The sequence below is a fragment of the Tasmannia lanceolata genome, unplaced genomic scaffold (genome assembly GCF_043159265.1).
Source record: "Tasmannia lanceolata isolate RefF3 unplaced genomic scaffold, GAP_Taslan_0.1 ptg000044l, whole genome shotgun sequence".
In the NCBI taxonomy this organism is placed as follows: Eukaryota; Viridiplantae; Streptophyta; class Magnoliopsida; order Canellales; family Winteraceae; genus Tasmannia; species Tasmannia lanceolata.
Genome location: NW_027518721.1, coordinates 18,682,389 through 18,699,786, shown reverse-complemented (window position 1 = coordinate 18,699,786; position 17,398 = coordinate 18,682,389). Strand labels below are relative to the sequence as shown.

Genomic DNA, 17,398 nt, shown 5'->3' with positions numbered 1-17,398 from the left:
GCATGCATATGTGTCTTCATTGAACTAGGAATCTATACATCTCTCATGCAATCAAGACACTGAAAATTGGGCCAAACAAGATGGGTTCAAAACCAATTGGGACTCACAATCTAATATGATTTTTTATTAGGATTTTGACAGGAAAAAGGTCATTCTCTAACAAGAAAATTCACTGCATTTGGGAATTAGTACTGACTATTTAAGGCATATCAAATCCTGATTTCCTACAATATATTACAAAAATGAATATCTCAAACTCTAGGATAGCGAGAGCGTCCTTTCTTCTTTAGAAACTCTGGGATCTCCACAGAACCCCCATCAGTGAAAGAAGAGGATGGGCGTCTGTTGATTCCAAGGTTGACATCTCCATGCCCTAGCTGATGAGTTCCCTGCATTTACCAAGATAAAAAAATAGTCATAACAAAAGGAATAAGGTACTTCTGAGACGTGAGAATGGCATATGATAAAATCCCGGGAAAAAAGATACCTGCATAGGCCTTCCTTCCGTTTCATCTTGGCGTTTGAATCCAGTGGCAATTAGAGTTATGCTCACCTGAATGCAAAGAATTGTAGGGTAATGTCTTTTTTTTAATAAAACGAGGTTAGCTTAGATCACCTGAAATCATTGATCTCATCATCAACTAGGTAAACTATTTAAAATATAATATTTTTTTTGTTGCTTAGACTAATTTCCAGTTTACAGGAATATCTCTGTGATGCTATCATGAAGCAGTAGTAGAGAATTTGTGTTTAGCAGCTGGGAAATGATAATTCTAACAAATAATATTAATACTAATAATAACAAGAAGATGAAGAAAACAGTATAGAGGATTTAACTATTTGATTATATTTGATAAAGATAAATAATAACAAAATTCAGTTATAATTTTTTGTAGAAACTTTGAATATTTAATTTCAGAAATGATATATAGTACAACATTGATGGTGTTAAAGCCATTCTTGATGGAAAGCACTACAACGCAATAGGAGTTTCAAGTGGGATCAAGAGTGAGATTTCAAAGCAATAACAGCATCTGGGGTAGAATATTTCTCCACCATGGTGATACTAGATTCTACATTTCTCTTCACATAAGTGAGAACCACAGTACCAAAAAGGAATGAGTGAATAGTAAATCAACATGCAAGAAAAAAAAATCGTCATTATTTGATTAGAAATCCTCCCAAGCTTCACAAATGTCTTCAACTGGAATCTCATAAAATTTCTGCATTCCTCAATTCAGAAGGCTTCTAGAATTTCATTTGTACAAAACAGACGGAGAAACTTCAAAAAAAAAAAAGTTTTGCATAGGCAATCCAACCAAACTCAACATACTTCAGAAGATCGGGAACGAATCTAAAAAATCCATGCTAATTGCCAAGGCTGCAACTTGTAGGGAGTAGGACTAAGTTGACACTTGAAGAAATATACTTGCAATTCACATGAACGAAATTAAACAAATCCCATTTGTGTCTGTATTAATATAATGAAAGAAAATATCTTTCAATATATATATATATATATATAACGAAAAAACATAAAGAAAAATGTGTAAGCACATACACATTTTCAAAACAAAAAAAGAAGAAGATTGGAATTCATATACATTTGAAGAAAAATTTAGATTCCTTCTGATAAATGAAAGGATTATGGTATGGCATCCATGCATGCACTAAAATAAGCATTCATCAATTCGAAATTGTATGGAAAGACCGTTCTTAATTATCCGCAACTTACTTGACCACTGAGTGACTGATCTATCACAGCTCCAAATATTAAGTTTGCACTTGGATCAACAAGGTCATATATAACTTCTGCCGCAGTATTTACCTGGAATCCACTTTAAGACATGAAGACTAACAACATTGAAAATTCAAAATAGGACTAAAAACAACCACTGCAATTTCTTCATCAAACAAGGGAAAAAAAGCAACCAGTGCAATCACTGTCATTGTGAGTCATGGCTAACAAAAAAAAAAGAAGGAAAAAGAATCATTATTGTGGCATATGATCTGTGAAAGAGACCAGCAAAAGTGCATGCTGTATTTAAGATGATTTTTTACCCGGGGTTGGGGATCTAGTTAGGGAGGTAGTGAAGGTAATGCATGAGAGAGAGAGAGAGAGAGAGAGAGAGAGAGAGAGAGAGGGTTGTTAATAAGGTACGTAAGTCTTTTACGGTCAGCATTCTTGTTCCCAAGAAGGCTGGTGCTTCTAAAAATTAAGGTTTTCCTCACAATCAGCCTTGTAAGTTTTTTTATATGAAACATTATCAAAAATAGTTTTTATATGAAACTCTGGTGAATCCATGAAGGTACTGTACTTTCTTTGAGGAGGATTTTGGAGGATGTTATTTCTCCTTATAGGGTGCCTTGGTGGAAGGTAGGCAGATTTTGGACGGGGTGCTCAGAGATTATACAGATTCCCATCAGTGGGAGGCGGGAATGTTATGTAAGATGGACATATAAAAGCATATGACCATGTAGATTGGGACTTTATTGGCTATTAACTTGAGAAAATGGACTAGGACACCCTCATCTTTTTGAGATGCATTTGTGGGGGGGCGATTAACGAATCTAAGGGGTATTGTAAGATGGTTTGGGGACATGGTCAGGTTTGAAGGTCAACCTGGGAAAGAGCACTATGGAGGATAACTATGTAGCAGAGCTTGCAGCTGCTGCTGGATGTATGGTGCATAATCTTCCAAAAAACTATCTTGGATTCCCACTTGGCTTGGGAGTACACACAAAGCCTTTATGGGAACTTGTGATTGAGGGAATGAAGAAGAAGCTGGCTTAGTGGAAGAAACACTAGCTTCCCTTTAGAGGCAAGATTACGCTTATCAAGGTGTCCCTCTTGAAGCTGCCTACATATTTCTTATCTCTTTTTAAGATCTTGGTGAAGTTGCCAAATGCTATGCTAAGGGAATGGAAGGACAACGGACTTGGTTAGATGGCAGGAATTTTGTATAACCAAGACGCTTGGGGTTTAGGCTTGGGAAAAAAAACCTCGAGGAATAAGAATGGGAATTGATGATTCTAGTGCTTGCCCAAACAATAGAATGGGAATTGAGATTCGGTTTCAAGGGGAATAAGAATGGGAAAGGAATGTGATGACAATTCCAATTCCAATTCCTGATTCCGACAATCCAAAAGCACCTAAAGTGTTCGAGTCTCTTTTGATCTCTCAATTCAATGTAAACCCAATGATTTAGGCTGTTACAAGGATAATCTATCAATAGGAATAGCGGGCTTCAACCTTTGCCTCTCTCAATTCAATGTAAACCCAATGATCCCGGTAGTTACAAGGATAATCCATCAACAGGATTAGTGAGCTTTAACCTTTGCCCCCCACCCCAGGAGGGGGAGGGGGAGGGAACAAACTCCTATTCTCTCCCTCTCCCCATTGAAGATCTCATTCTCCTCTTTTTTTATAGAATGTCGTTTGTCCTAATTGAACGATAAACTTCATACCAAAAAGGAACAAACACCATCAAGTTGAATTTCGTATCAAATTTGGATCATATTTTGTTCTTCTTTTGGTGCTTGGAAGAAGGCTGCTACCATATCTGGCTTCCCTCAATGGTGTTCATCCATTTTTGGAAATGAATTGCATAAAAAATAACATAAACAACCGTATAAACTTATATTCTCTTCTCTAAATTTCTTTTCTTTTGATAAGACACTCGTGCCTGAATATGTAAAATAACAAAGCATCCGTGGGCATTTTGGAGGAAATCATGTATCCAGATGTGGATGAATCAGTCGGGAAAAACAGAATTCCTGAAGCGCTTCTTTGGTGCGAGGACATAAGCACAACTTTAAAAGGACCGGTGGTTGCCATACAACCAAATGTTTTAAGGACTATTATCAAATATAAACAAAAAAACATTCGGATATAAAATAGAAAACGGCAAAGTGAGATTTACCTCATACAAAGTTAAATCGCTGCCTCCGGTGATATTCCATACAATCCCAGTAGCCCGTTCAATGCCAATATCTAGTAGAGGTGACTGGATGGCATTCAATGCAGCATCTCTTGCCCTTGTCTTGCCTACAATGGAACAAGTATCAGAAAAAAATAATTTAAAGTATGTCATGAGTAAACCTTCACCAGAGCATAAGCAGCTTAGTCTTTGGACATCATTCGACCAACAAGTACGATTTTGGCATCTTAACCATATACAGCCTAACAAATAGTATGAGGAATACTGACACATTTTTTTAAAATGCTTCATGAAACGCATACGTAACAGGGGATGCAAATTACCTTTTTGCCCTCCCTCCCTCGATAATATAACATAAGACCAAGAAAAATTGAGATGGATTTGCAACCAAGGATCCAGGAACCTAAACAGTTATGCTTATTGGCCTGTAAAATTCGGCCAACGATATTTTGTTTATCCTCGCATGGTCCCAACAACAAAATGATACATAATGTTTCTCGTTTTCTACCACATTTGCTATGAACTATTATTTTGGCATATTTTATTTTATCAAATATATAGGTTATGATCCTTTAATGGAATTTATAATATTTTTTGTGCCTTGGTTAGCCTATTAAGATGTCAGTTTCTGCTGGTCTGTCTAGGTCTAGTGAGTATAGTGCATGCACAAATGAGTTACTGTGTGTTAATTCATTAATGGTAGTCTTGTAATTTAAGTAACTTGCATCATTGTTTTTATGACATAGGGTATCCCCACTCCATTTTAGGGCAGAACTAATCCCTATGGATGCTTGCAGTCACCCGTAAACCACACGCATCTGGTTACTACGGGGGGATTCGAACTCGCATCACTGGGAAGCATACCCATGACTTTAAGCCGAAGAGCCACACCCGTAACTTGTATCATTATAAAAGCTAACGATTAAGTTTGGACCACAAATTATGAAAAGAAAACAATACTTGCCCCAGAAATTGTGAGGGTTCTTTCTTCTCTGCGAAATTCATCCTCTCTGTTTTACATCATTATGAAAAGAATACAATATTTGGCCCACAAATTGTGAGGGTTCTTTGTTCTCCACAAAATTCATCCTCTCTCTCACATAAGATTGCAAGAATTTTTACAATAGCACCATGTCTGTTTGTCCTGAGCAAATCAGATCTGATAAATGACATGGTTGACTATACCTAAATTTAGGAGATTTAAATGACATGATATGAACTTTTCTACCAAGTACTACTGAATCTACACACACACACACACACACACACACACACACACACACATACGCGCAATCAAAAGTTAAATGTTAAAAGAAAATTGTGATAGGAATTTCCAGTATGTCCCGTCAAGCCCCTACCCCACTGTGTAAATATTGTCTTACACACACACACACACATATACGCGCAATCGAAAGTTAAATTTTAAAAGAAAATTGTGATAGGAATTTCCAGTATGTCCCGTCACGCCCCAACCCCACTGTGTAAATATTGTCTGGTCCTGGGTCTTCTACCCTCCCCGATTTTGTTCTTCAGCAGCACTACCGTGCCTGACCCCCTTGGCAAGGCTCACCCCTTAGAGATGCTGAAAACGCGTCTACACAAGGAGAGGGAGATTCCACATATATAGCCCAGAAATTTCCTCTCCCTTTCCGATGTGGGATCTTACAATCCACCCCCTTGGGGCCCAACGTCCTCACTGGCACACCGTACTGTGGGAGGTCCGGCTATGATACCATTATGTCACCCCCGGACCCCACTGTGTAAATATTGTCTGGTTCTGGGTCTTCTAATAACATCACCCCCCCCCATCACACACACTACCACCACTCCGGCGGCAAGACAAGGGCCTTCTTTCTCAGGTGAGCTTAATGGCTTAGCCTTAACTACATTAGGTTCCACTAAACATGGCAGATAAAAAAGAAGGAAAGGGAAAAACAATAAACAATATGCAGACAATAAATTAAAATTCTTGAAAAGAAAGGTTTTTATCATTACCTGTTGCAGTTCCTATTCCCATTAGAGAAGAACCAGCATTAGCCATAATAGCTCGCACATCAGCGAAATCAACATTAACCAGACCTGGAACCTGCAATCAACTTAATCCACTCATTAGACACCAAAAGGTAAATGTCAACTCAAAAGGTAGAAACATGTAAATGTAGATACTATAGCACGTATGGATAGGGATAAATCCATAGACATACATGATTATCTGCACGTGCATCAAGCAAGCTAATGGGCAGGTGCATTCAATAGGGAGAATTACTTCAAACAATTCACTACGTATGAGTTTATTATATACAGATGATTTCACTTAAATAACAAGCACTTTATATTTGAATGTCTAATTACAATTCTCATGACAAATGAATATCACCAAACAGTCTCAGAAGATATCAGTTGTCAGTTGCTTTATTTGATGAGGATATTTAAATAGAATAATTACTAACAGAGAATTATTCTAGTTATCCTAATTGAAAAGATAAAAAGGTCATCCATTAAAATCAAATGCTATAACAATTGTCAGATATTCATACCGTAATTATATCAGAGATACCACGAACACCTTGTCGGAGTATATCATCGGCCAAGTTAAATGCTTCCGTAACCGGAGTAGACTGGGAAACGGCAGTCAACAACTTGTCATTTGGAATGACAATCAGAGTGTCAACATTGTTTCTTAAAGCTGCAATTCCTTCCTGTGCTTGAACTGCTCGCTTTCGTCCCTCAAAAGAAAAAGGGGTTGTAACAATACCTACAGTCAAAATACCCATTGACTTCGCAATTCCGGCTATTATGGGAGCACCACCAGTGCCAGTTCCCCCACCCATTCCAGCCTGCACAGACAATGTATAAATTTCACTATATGCGCAGCCAGGTTCCAGAAATATTTCAGATTATTGATGACATCTCCCTTCACAAAGAGGTATCAATAGTGCAAGATTTCAAGAAAGACAATCTAAATCTCACAATAGTATATGACCTTCTTCTGATAGGAAAATGAAGAATATAGAGCCATTGGTTGGGAAAAAAACAGAACAGAAAAAAGGGAAAAAAGAAGAAAAACACTCAAGAACATGGATAATGAAAAATGATGGCGCAACCAAACTGATGATAAAATGGAATAGAATAACTTGTACGCCAGGAAATATGGACAATTTCATACCCTAAGGAAATTTATTTACAATTTACAAATGTCACTGGATGATTTTCACTTACGAATGGGATGGATGCCTAGGCATCCATCATAACCCCTTCCTCGTATAAATACCTGTAGTTACTTATAAATGGCCACTTGACATGGCATAAATATCATTATTTTATTAGTGAGAGATTATACAATCTACTTGAAGCAAAAAATAGTTACTTATAAATGGTCACTTGACATGGCATAAATATCATTATTTTATTAGTGAGAGATTATACAATCTACTTGAAGCCAAAAAAGGCCCCTATTCAACAATTAGCTTTTCCAAAACCAGTGTAGTAGGAAGATGCTAATATGTGGAAACAGTCAGTATAAGAATTAGATACAAACGATTGTAAATCGTGTTTAAATGTGAGTGTTTTTAATGTATTAGAGATATTTCTATGAACAAGGGTATCGGGCAACTTCCATTCCCAAAGAATCTTTCCTCTCTCATTTATTTCTTCTTCTTTTCTTTCCTTCTATATTGTGCTCATCTACATGGCATCAGAATGGATCTAAATCCAATAGGAGCCTGATCTCTTTATCCCAAATTCATAGGACTTCAAGGGATTTCAGAAAAAAAAAATCCATTTTAAACTGAATGAAGCAGATCATTTCACCATCAGGCCATACTGCTGAAGTCAGTCGTAAGGTTCATCTCATTGATTTGAGGGAAATGCTTGGGTTTGAATAGATCCTCAATTTTTTGATCGACTTTGAAAGAAGACTTGAAGATAGAGGGTCCAGCTCTAGAGAGTTTTGATCAGTTCTCTCTTGAGTTTTTTTTGTTTTTTTTTGGCAAAATCAGAGCACATGCCATCAATTTTTTGTAAGAAAACAGGTCGAAGTGGTCCATATTGTTTGGATGTGATCTGAAGGTGATCGACATACATCTCTGAGGCTATTTGATCGTGCAAGTACCCTGTATTTTCTGTTTCTAAATGAAAAAATGTGGAATATACAAGGTCAGAAATATTTTGGTAAATTATGGTGATCTACTTGTACGATTTGAGCTTGGATCATGTTAGAAGACAAGTCATCTGGCAATTTTATGACCAATTCAAACAATCAAATTAAATCAGGCCCAGGCAAGTAGTTGCATTGACCACCATGGTATTCAGATCAAGATCATCAAACTAGATGGAACAAGATATCTTGAATGGTTTCAGGCAACAAATATCTATGGCACAAAAAAATAGGTGATAAATATGGTGATGAATGGGGTGGATGAAATGCAAGAAATCCAAGAAGGGGCAAGGGATCTGGGGCATGGAGATCAATCTGTAAGGTACGAGATGATTTCGAAGCACTGGTTCGATACAAGGTCGGGATGGGGGATCAAGTCAGATTTTGGGTGGATACATGGCTCGGAAATGTCCCACTTAATACCAGATACAAGATCGAAATATTTCGGTTTCGGTGGAAAACGAAACGAAATTCACAGTGAGTCGGAAAAGTACCAAATTTCGCCGAAACGTTTCGGAAATTTCGGCCGAAACCTTTCGTTTCGGTAAAATTTCGGTGAAATTTCGGAAATTTCGGTGAAACGTTTCGGAAATTTCGGTGAAACGTTTCGGTGAAGTACAAAAATTCACCCGAAATTTCGGAAATTTCGGTGAAACGTTTCGGAAATTTCCGAAATTGGTGAAATTTCGGTGAAATTTTTACAAGATTTCGTCCGAAATTTCGTACCGAAACCGAGATTTAAAACCTTGGTTAAAGTCTCCGATTACCTGAAAAGGAATGACGAAAATGGGAGGGGATTCTGGGACAGTCGATTGAGAAGAGATTTAAAGGAGGAAGAAATACAGGCTTTCATGTCAATGCTCCAGAACATGAACCCATGCTATTGCTTAAGATCAACCGAGGATGCCAGAATATGGAAGCCCGATCCCGATGGTGTTTTCTCGGCAAAATCTTTCTTCTTGGTAATGAACAAGGGAAGCAAGAAATCGAAACAACGAGCAGTTGTTTGGAAATCAATTGCACCTCCACGAATTAGGGCCTTTGCTTGGACAGTCATATATGGAGGAATCAATACACTATACACGCGAAAGGTTTAAAAAACAGAAATTACAGATGGTGTGCATTCTGTGTCGGCAACATGAGGAGACGATTGACCACCTTCCCCTTCTCAAATTACCTGTGGACAAATGTGTTGAAATCATTCGATATCGCATGGGTGTTTCAGCAGAATATCAAAGAGGTACTTTTGGGATGGACTGGGGGAGCATTCGGAGACATTGGGCAAGCACTATGGAAATTGATACCATACGCTATTATGTGAAACATCTAGAAGGAAAGAAATAGTCGAATATTTGAGGAAAAGATGAGGTGAGGAGGCTGGGTGATACTCCAAATCAGGATAGAAATGATATCCTGGGTCAAAGCACGAATGAATACCCACTATGGAGTTGGTGAAATACTCTGAAATTGGAAAGATGTCGTATGGGAGAGGAGAGTCAAGGTCAAAATCACACCTAAGTGGACACCACCACCGGAGGGATGGTATAAACTCAATTTCGATGGGAGTGCTATTGGTAACCAAGGAAAGGCCGGAATAGGTGGGGTAATACGTGATTCTACGGAGAAGATATGGATGTCTTATTCTGGTCCTGGGGGTACCTGTGATGCAAACAAGGCGGAAGTGAAGGCTCTTCTCTTTGGTTTAAAATGGTTCTCACGGAACAACCTAGAACCCCTCATTGTCGAAGGCAATTCAACTAACGCAATCACGTGGGCTGCAACTAGTTCAAATGGACCATGGTGAATTCAGGATTTGCTTTTGGAAATTAAGGACTTAGTGGCTCTGATCAGACCAACTCTGGAACACAGAAGGAGATCTGCAAACGAACGGCTGATCGTTTGGCCAAAGATGGGGTTCTCTTGCAAGAGATGTCTCTATATACGACTCCTGACTTACAGGACCTCCAATTGTAATCAGCATTATATGTGATCTAAGCCAGAGGCTATTGTAAACACGGGGATTTGGGGACAACTTGTTCCCTGCCCAGTTTCTCTTTTTAGTAAACGTCATCTTTCAAAAAAAAAAGAAAAAAAAAGGAGTAGATCTGAGTTGGGATACATTAATACTTGGATCTAATAACCGAAGAAGTATACCCACAAATTATGAAAAATGGGAATCTTGGAACATTGTGATCATGTCAGGGCTATTACATTCGATGCAACCTAGTATTAGTAGAGGGTGACTGTTTCTGCGAATATGAAAAGATGTTTGGGATACTGCAGGTAAGATATACTCTCACATGCATGATATTACTAGCGTATAGTATTTACATCAAGACACACCAACTTACTTGGAAAGAGATGTCTATGTTTGAATACTATCGTATTCTTAGAAGCAAAGGGGAGATTTAAAAGTTAAAACACGACCAATTCGTTGCTCCTAGTATTACAAGAGTGTTGGAGAAATGGGAAAACATATTGAACATTGAAGAGTCGTTGAGTTTCTAACAGGGCTGAACTCAAATCTTGAGATGCAGAAAGGTCAAGTTATGGGAAAGGACTCTCTCCTTCTTCTTGAAACAGTCTACAATTACATTCATGGTGAAGCCAGCAGGAAAACCAATTCTAAGCATCCATAACTTTTTTTAATGGGCTAAGGTTCCATAAGTTGAAAACCAGAAGGAAAAGGTAAAAACAAAACAGGGGAAAGGGAAAGGGAAAAGTGAAAACAAAAGGGAATATCTAAAGCGATTGAGTGAATGCGCGGAATAACATGGAGGGAATAAGAGAAATAGGGAATAAATTGTGGCAAAAGAATCCAACAATGGTACTTAGGAATCCACCTAAAAAAGATAACTCCATGAATTAAAGGAATCCATCTAGAAGGTACACCATGAATCCACACGGCAAAATAAGAGACTACAAAAGCTCTTGAATGTCAATTGTATTATAAGTTTACAACACAAACCGCCTTTTATAAAAACTAACTTAAAGAAATCCCAGTAAAACCTGGACTCATGAGAGTCAACATCTCCTGATAAAAACCAACTACACTCCCTTAAAGTCCATTCATATGGAAATCTTGCCAATTAAACTCGTAATTGGTGCTACAATTAAAACCAACCAAACTGACACTTACTCCCCTACGACTATTTCTAAATAAATCATAGCGCCCCCCCTCTCTCTCTCCTCCTCTTCTTTCTTGCATGATAGTCCTCATCATTTGTCTAATATTTGTCAGTTGCTTCCAAAAACCTTATCTCCAAATAATGCAAGGGAATTCCAGTATGAGACATGTCAGCTAATCAAAACATTGTAAAACTACTTTTTCTCCATGTTTCAATAAAAGATTAATTCCTTTTCATATTGTACATTTTGATGTGTGACGACCATCTTATATTGTCTCAACATTTGGCAATATATATTGTTATTTCATTGATGAAGTCTTTCGGGATATACCTTATTAAGACTGCAGATGATGCAAGGGAATTCCAGTATGAGACATGTCAGCTAATCAAAACATTGTAAAACTACTTTTTCTCCATGTTTCAATAAAAGACTAATTGCTTTTCATATTGTACATTTTGATGTGTGACGACCATCTTATATTGTCTCAACATTTGGCTATATATATTGCTATTTATATATTGTTATTTCATTGATGAATTTGTTTGGGATATACCTTATTAAGACTGCAGATGAAGCATCCAGAATCTTAAGATCTTCCGTAAGATGATCTGGAACCAATTTGAGACCAATATAAATTTCTCCATGTTGATAATGGTGGCAAGCATATTTCTCATAACCTGCAAAGTTATATTTTGGAGAATGTTACTGAGTCTTATATCTCTTGCTCCTACACTCTTCAACAAAATAGAGTAGCTGAAAAAACTGTCACCTTTTTTAAGTCACTGGATCTCTTTTTATAGGAATAAATGTTCCTAAACTCTATTGAGATGAAGCAATTCTTACTGCGTCTTATTAGATAAATCAAATATCGACTTGAGTGGTAAATCACTAATTGAAGTACTTAAACCACATTGCTCATTGTTTGTCATTGGTCTTTTTGGTCTTCATTCATATTCTTGGTCAAGGATGGGATAAATCAAAGAAATGATATGTCACAATGGATTCACTTTTCATCAATGACTGAATGTCTTCCTTAGTTTTATTCCCTTCGGAAATCATTTACTTTGGCAAACGTTGAAAAGAATTATAGCAGAGATTATATCCCACTTCCTATTCTCAGTAATGTTGACATCCTTTTGTAAACAAAATATGTCTTCCAATGATACCAAAAAGTAGCTCCAGGTGCTAGAAAGAAGACAAAAGATAAGTCAAACAACATCTAAGACGTTCATCATTAATCTTTTTTTTTTGAATGATGACATTCATCATTAATCTGAACATCAAAACTCAGATACCACTCCTTTTCCTTTGTATACTCCAGAATTATCTCCTTCTGACTTACCTATTGCCTTCACAAACCAAGCATTGATGTACCTCTCAAACAAGACGAAGTAATGGCGCTTGAGACGGGTATTCTTATTGCGGATCGTGATCTTCTTGAATCAGTGATTGTGGAAGGAAATTTCTTTAAATGTGATATGATGGATGTGGGAGGGGAAAGATTTTTAATGGAGGTTCTCCATTGCTTTAGAGGCGGTTTATTGATCACATCAGAGGAACGAATGTATCCTTTCATCGTGTTTTTAGGTCGGCAAATGATGTTGCCGATGAGCTTGCTCGGAGTGGCATGCATAGAGAGGCACTAGTAGCTCAAGACCATTTCCTGTTTATTTGATTTCTTTTTGCTCTTTTGTTCGTTTGCTTGTTGCCTTGATCATCTTGATCGAGGTCTGTTTGTTTCCATGTTTTTGCGTCTTTAATATTTTTTTCTATAGGTTGGGGTATGGCAGGGATTCCTACCGGTTTACTAAATGAAAAGAAAGATGATACATTTAAGTATGATAACCATCATCCCTATCCTTGAGACTAGGAGTGTAAATTGGGTCGGGTTCAACCCGAAAAAAAGGTCGGGTCAGGACCGTCGGGTTGAGTTCGGGTTCAGGTTGAGTTTTCCCAACCTGGGTTGAGCTCAGGTCGGGTTCGGGTTGAGGGGTTGGGCAACCCGACTCGAGTGAAACCCAACATTTTTTATTTAAGTAAAGCTTAAAAAAGTCGGGTTGGGTCGGGTTGAAGTCAGGTCGGGTTGGGTCGGGTTGAAGTCAGGTCGGGTTGGGTCGGGTTGAAGTCAGCGGGTTGGAACTCGGGTCGGGTTCGGGTTGGAAAAATGGGTTCCTCGGGTCAGGTCGGGTTGGCATCAACCTGACCCGATTTGCACCCCTACTTGAGAGTTGAGACACACTAGATAGGGAAAACAAAGGACCCAAATAATCCGACAATACTAGTGACCTATGAGCAAATCGATGGTGAAGATTTCATAAATTTTTATTTCCATTCAAAAACAAATACCATAACTTGTTAATATTGTGGTGCAGCAGGATTGGGTATAGTTGAGCAATAAGTGATATCTTGTTCTATGCAAATCTGTCAATTTGCAAGGAACACCTAATACATTTGTCCCGGGTTGATCAAATCAGCCTAGATGTATATGTATTACATATGACATTCTATCATTTAATATATCATCTAAATTTATTAAAATGGTAGTGAAAGAGTTCGCATAAACAACTTCGCCTATTGTAAACTAGAAGGGCCCTACCGCCTAAGTAAGCATGCCAAGGCAAATTCAACAAAGCTACAGATCAAGATTCAACAACCATAAAAAAAAAATAATAGTTACAAAATATGGATATAGATCCATTTAAAAATATCAGGAATCAAGTTAGTTTTTGGATTAGTAAACAAATAGGATATATAATTCTTCCTTAAGCACAACAAATAATAGAAAGTAGCACATGCAAGTAACAACAGGAGCAATAAAAATCAAGCTAGAATGCGACCAGAAATCTGAAATTCAAACTATTTAGTCATTTTCCCAGATAGCAAATTATAGTGGGAAAACGTATGATAAGCTTACCGTCATAAAAACCATGTCAGATCCATAAAGGGCCTTCTCTATCGACTCTTTGCTTTCTTTGGCAGCATTCATTCCAACATCAGGAATCCCACCAGCACCGAGACCTCTAGTTAACTCTTGGCCAATTTGCAGACGGTTTTCTGGATACGTGGGTGACATCCTCATTGCTTGGACATCCGTGTTAACAATCCAAAATTCCACACCCTTCATAGAACTTTCAATCATTCTATTAACAGCATTGGAACCACCGCCTCCAACACCAATAACTTTAATCTTGGCCTCACTGTGATTATTTGGAACAGACGAGTCTCTTAAGCTCTCGGTCGAATCGCCACCCAAGGTCTCCTTTTTCGGATTGATAACTGTGTCGTTCCCTTCTCCCCTTAGCATTGAAACTTCAGGATGCAGATTTAAGAAAGGGTCTTTACTGTGATATGGGTTGACGCTGTGAGAATTCACCGAACATCTAAAATTGCATGAACTTGAAGTGATCTTTTGTCTGGAACCTAAAACCTCATTTTGTTTTTCGATCATTCTCAGAGAGAAAGCTCTAGTTGTTCGGATTTCGGTCAAAACTCTCCCTCCAAGAACAGTTAAAATTCCAACTGAATTTCGAGTATCAGAGGATCTAAGGCACGGCACATGTGTCGCCATGGCAAATTGGTAAAACCAAAACCTCAGCAAGCAATATCAATATTGTGGCTTGTCAATAGCCTCAGAAACCCATGTGCCCAAATGTCTGTAATCCCATCATAAATATTTCTTTCAATACCTATTCATTGAAACCAAGCAACAACACTAACAAAATCATAGCAAACTAAACAGAAAAATCCAACAAGTTACGTAATTGAAGTTCAAGCTCCCAAAAATTCAAAATGAGTGAGAAAGCAAAACCCCAACAATAATAGAAGCAATGCAACAAAGACAATACAATTTCCTACAAACCTTTCTTTCGACAACTGTTAATTGAAAGTTTGAAACCAAGCAATCATATGACCCAAAAATTTTAAAAAAAAAAAAAAAAAAGTCCATCAAATAGAAATTCAAATGACCCAGAAGGCAAAAACAAAGAGAAAGCAGCATTCAATTTAACAAAGAGAAAGTCAATACAAGTCTAAACCTCACCTAAACGAAACCCATTTCATGAATTCACATGAGAGCGAGAAACCCAGAACCGAAAGAACCCTAACTCTTCCTTACAAACCAAAACTGTAGAATGAAGTATCAAAAAAAAAAAAAAAAAAAAAATCTGGGTCCCCCATAAAATGAAAGAAAAAGAACAAAAAGTACCTGCAAAAAAGTTCTAGAACCCTAGGAAACATTAGCAGGGTTCCTTCTTTCGAAACAGCATTTGGGTTGAAACACTGTTAAAAGGTCTGAAATTGGTTAAATTTCGTGGCTTCAGAAAAATTTTTTGATATCAGGTGCTCGACTGCTTTCCAAAGTGAATTTTCACTAGACACATACTGGCTGGGTGTAGACCTGGCAAAAAGTGACCCGGACCCGCGGGTCCACCCGGCCCGTCAGAACTGGGCCGGGCCGGGTGGACCCGCGGGTGCCTGCCGGCGCCTGTAGGAGTGCAAAAGGTTTTATTCTGGAGGTTTTTTTCCCGTAATTGTCATAACTTTTACTTTTTCTATGTATTTTTTTCCGTCATTGTCATAACCTTTGGTTTTTTCTATGTATTTTTAGAACATCTTTTCAGTTTTTTTCCCTTAATTAATTTTTCCATTTTTCCCTAATTTCTCATTTAAAACTTAGTACCCCATTATTATTATTTATTGCTAGCCACCTTTTCACAAATCCTACTTCTGCGAAATCTTTGCAGTTTGAATGGTTGGCAAAGGTGGCTAGCAAATCCCTCTACAAAAAAAAAAAATCTTAAAAAATATGTCAAATATCCGGGTGACCCGCGGGTCAGGGTCCAAGCTTAGTTACCCGAAAATTTTTCGGGTCATTTTGACCCTGCCTGTTTGACCCGGGCCCGTACGGGCCAGGTCAAAACCGGCCCGGCCTGCCCATTTGCCAGGTCTAGCTGGGTGGTCCCAATCAATAAATTGGAATTGGCATCTTATTCAGGCTACTATTCTAATTCTCCTGGAAATGGAATGAAAATATATATATATATATATATATATATATATATATATATATATATATATATATATATATATATATATATATATGGGGAAAGTGATTGTGAGTGGCCCCTCATATAAGCTTATATGAGGTGACTGCTAAAATCATGGTGGGCCCACATTTTTGGGGTGATCCGAACCGGTCATTTGATAGGCCCTGACATAGATAGGGGGTGCCCAAAAAATCAGCTCCATAGGATCATCCCAACCCTTCGAACTGTGGAGGTGAAAGAGGGGAAAATGGACGGGTAAGTGGGCAAATTTATACCCGCCCATTCCCCCCTCTTTCTCCTCCACAGTTCGAAGGGTTGGGATGATCCTATGGAGCGGATTTTCTGGGCACCCCCTATCTACGTCAGGGCCTATCAAATGACCGGTTCGGATCACCCCAAAAATGTGGGCCCACCATGTTTTTAGCGGTCACCTCATATAAGCTTATATGAGGGACCACTCACAATCACTTTCCCCTATATATATATATATATATATATATATATATATATATATATATATATATATATATATGAAATTTAGGGAAGATATATGAGTGCAACCATGTTTTAATAATTGCTTGTTTCTTTTTCAATTGGTTTGTAACTTTTAAAGAATTGTTATGACCTTTAACAGCTCTTTAAATAATAATAGACAAGATGAGCTTTCTTTTGGTAGATAAGTTTGGATCGAAACTGCGACCTCAAGGTTGAGAAACAATGCCTCAACCATTGAGCTACTTGCTCGACCCCAGAAGACAAGATGATATAGTGTAAATATCAAAACATGGTTGTGCTAATATCATTTCCTGATATTTAATTAAAAATTCTAATAAAGCTTTCATGCCAATGGGGGCTGAATCAGAAGACCACCTCAAGGGGCCTGGAAATAGATTCAAGCTTTTTTTTCCTCCTTTAATTTTGCCACGGGTCATTTCTACCCTCATAATTTTGTTCAGATTTTTGAACCAAATGCCATAATCAAGCGGAATTGGAATAGGATGGCGATTTCAGTGTTTGATTCAAAAAATCCAAACACACCAAAGAAACGAGAGAGAGAGAGAAAGAGAGAGAGAGATAGTAACCATCTAAACTAAAAGCAGGAAATTGAACTGTTACTCTTGTTAACT

The 17,398-nt window shown here is 37.9% G+C and overlaps 1 protein-coding gene across 2 annotated transcripts; it reads right to left on the bottom strand.

Annotated features, from left to right (window-relative positions):
* Positions 1-96: 96 nt before the first annotated feature.
* On the bottom strand, positions 97-15,609 carry LOC143863511 (cell division protein FtsZ homolog 2-1, chloroplastic-like). 2 transcript variants are annotated; one of them, XM_077374190.1, is made up of 8 exons: positions 15,431-15,609; positions 14,141-14,912; positions 6,479-6,778; positions 5,937-6,027; positions 3,924-4,048; positions 1,736-1,828; positions 488-553; positions 97-389 (listed from the first exon to the last, which is right to left on the bottom strand). In XM_077374190.1, the coding sequence occupies exons 2-8, from the start codon at positions 14,792-14,794 to the stop codon at positions 252-254; spliced, it is 1,467 nt and encodes a 488-aa protein (XP_077230305.1). In that variant the 5' UTR covers positions 14,795-14,912; positions 15,431-15,609; the 3' UTR covers positions 97-251. The 2 variants fall into 2 exon arrangements, with proteins under 2 accessions (XP_077230305.1, XP_077230304.1); XM_077374189.1 differs by having other exon boundaries at positions 14,141-14,879.
* Between the last annotated feature and the right edge of the window lie 1,789 nt (positions 15,610-17,398).

Coding starts and splice junctions, on each gene's coding strand:
- LOC143863511 (XM_077374190.1), bottom strand. CDS start 14,794: ATGGCGACACATGTGCCGTGCCTTAGATCCTCTGATACTCGAAATTCA. Junction 4,049..5,936: donor GGGAATAGGAACTGCAACAG/GTAATGATAAAA, acceptor GTTCCATTGTAG/GCAAGACAAGGGCAAGAGAT. Junction 390..487: donor CGGAAGGAAGGCCTATGCAG/GTATCTTTTTTC, acceptor TGGTAAATGCAG/GGAACTCATCAGCTAGGGCA.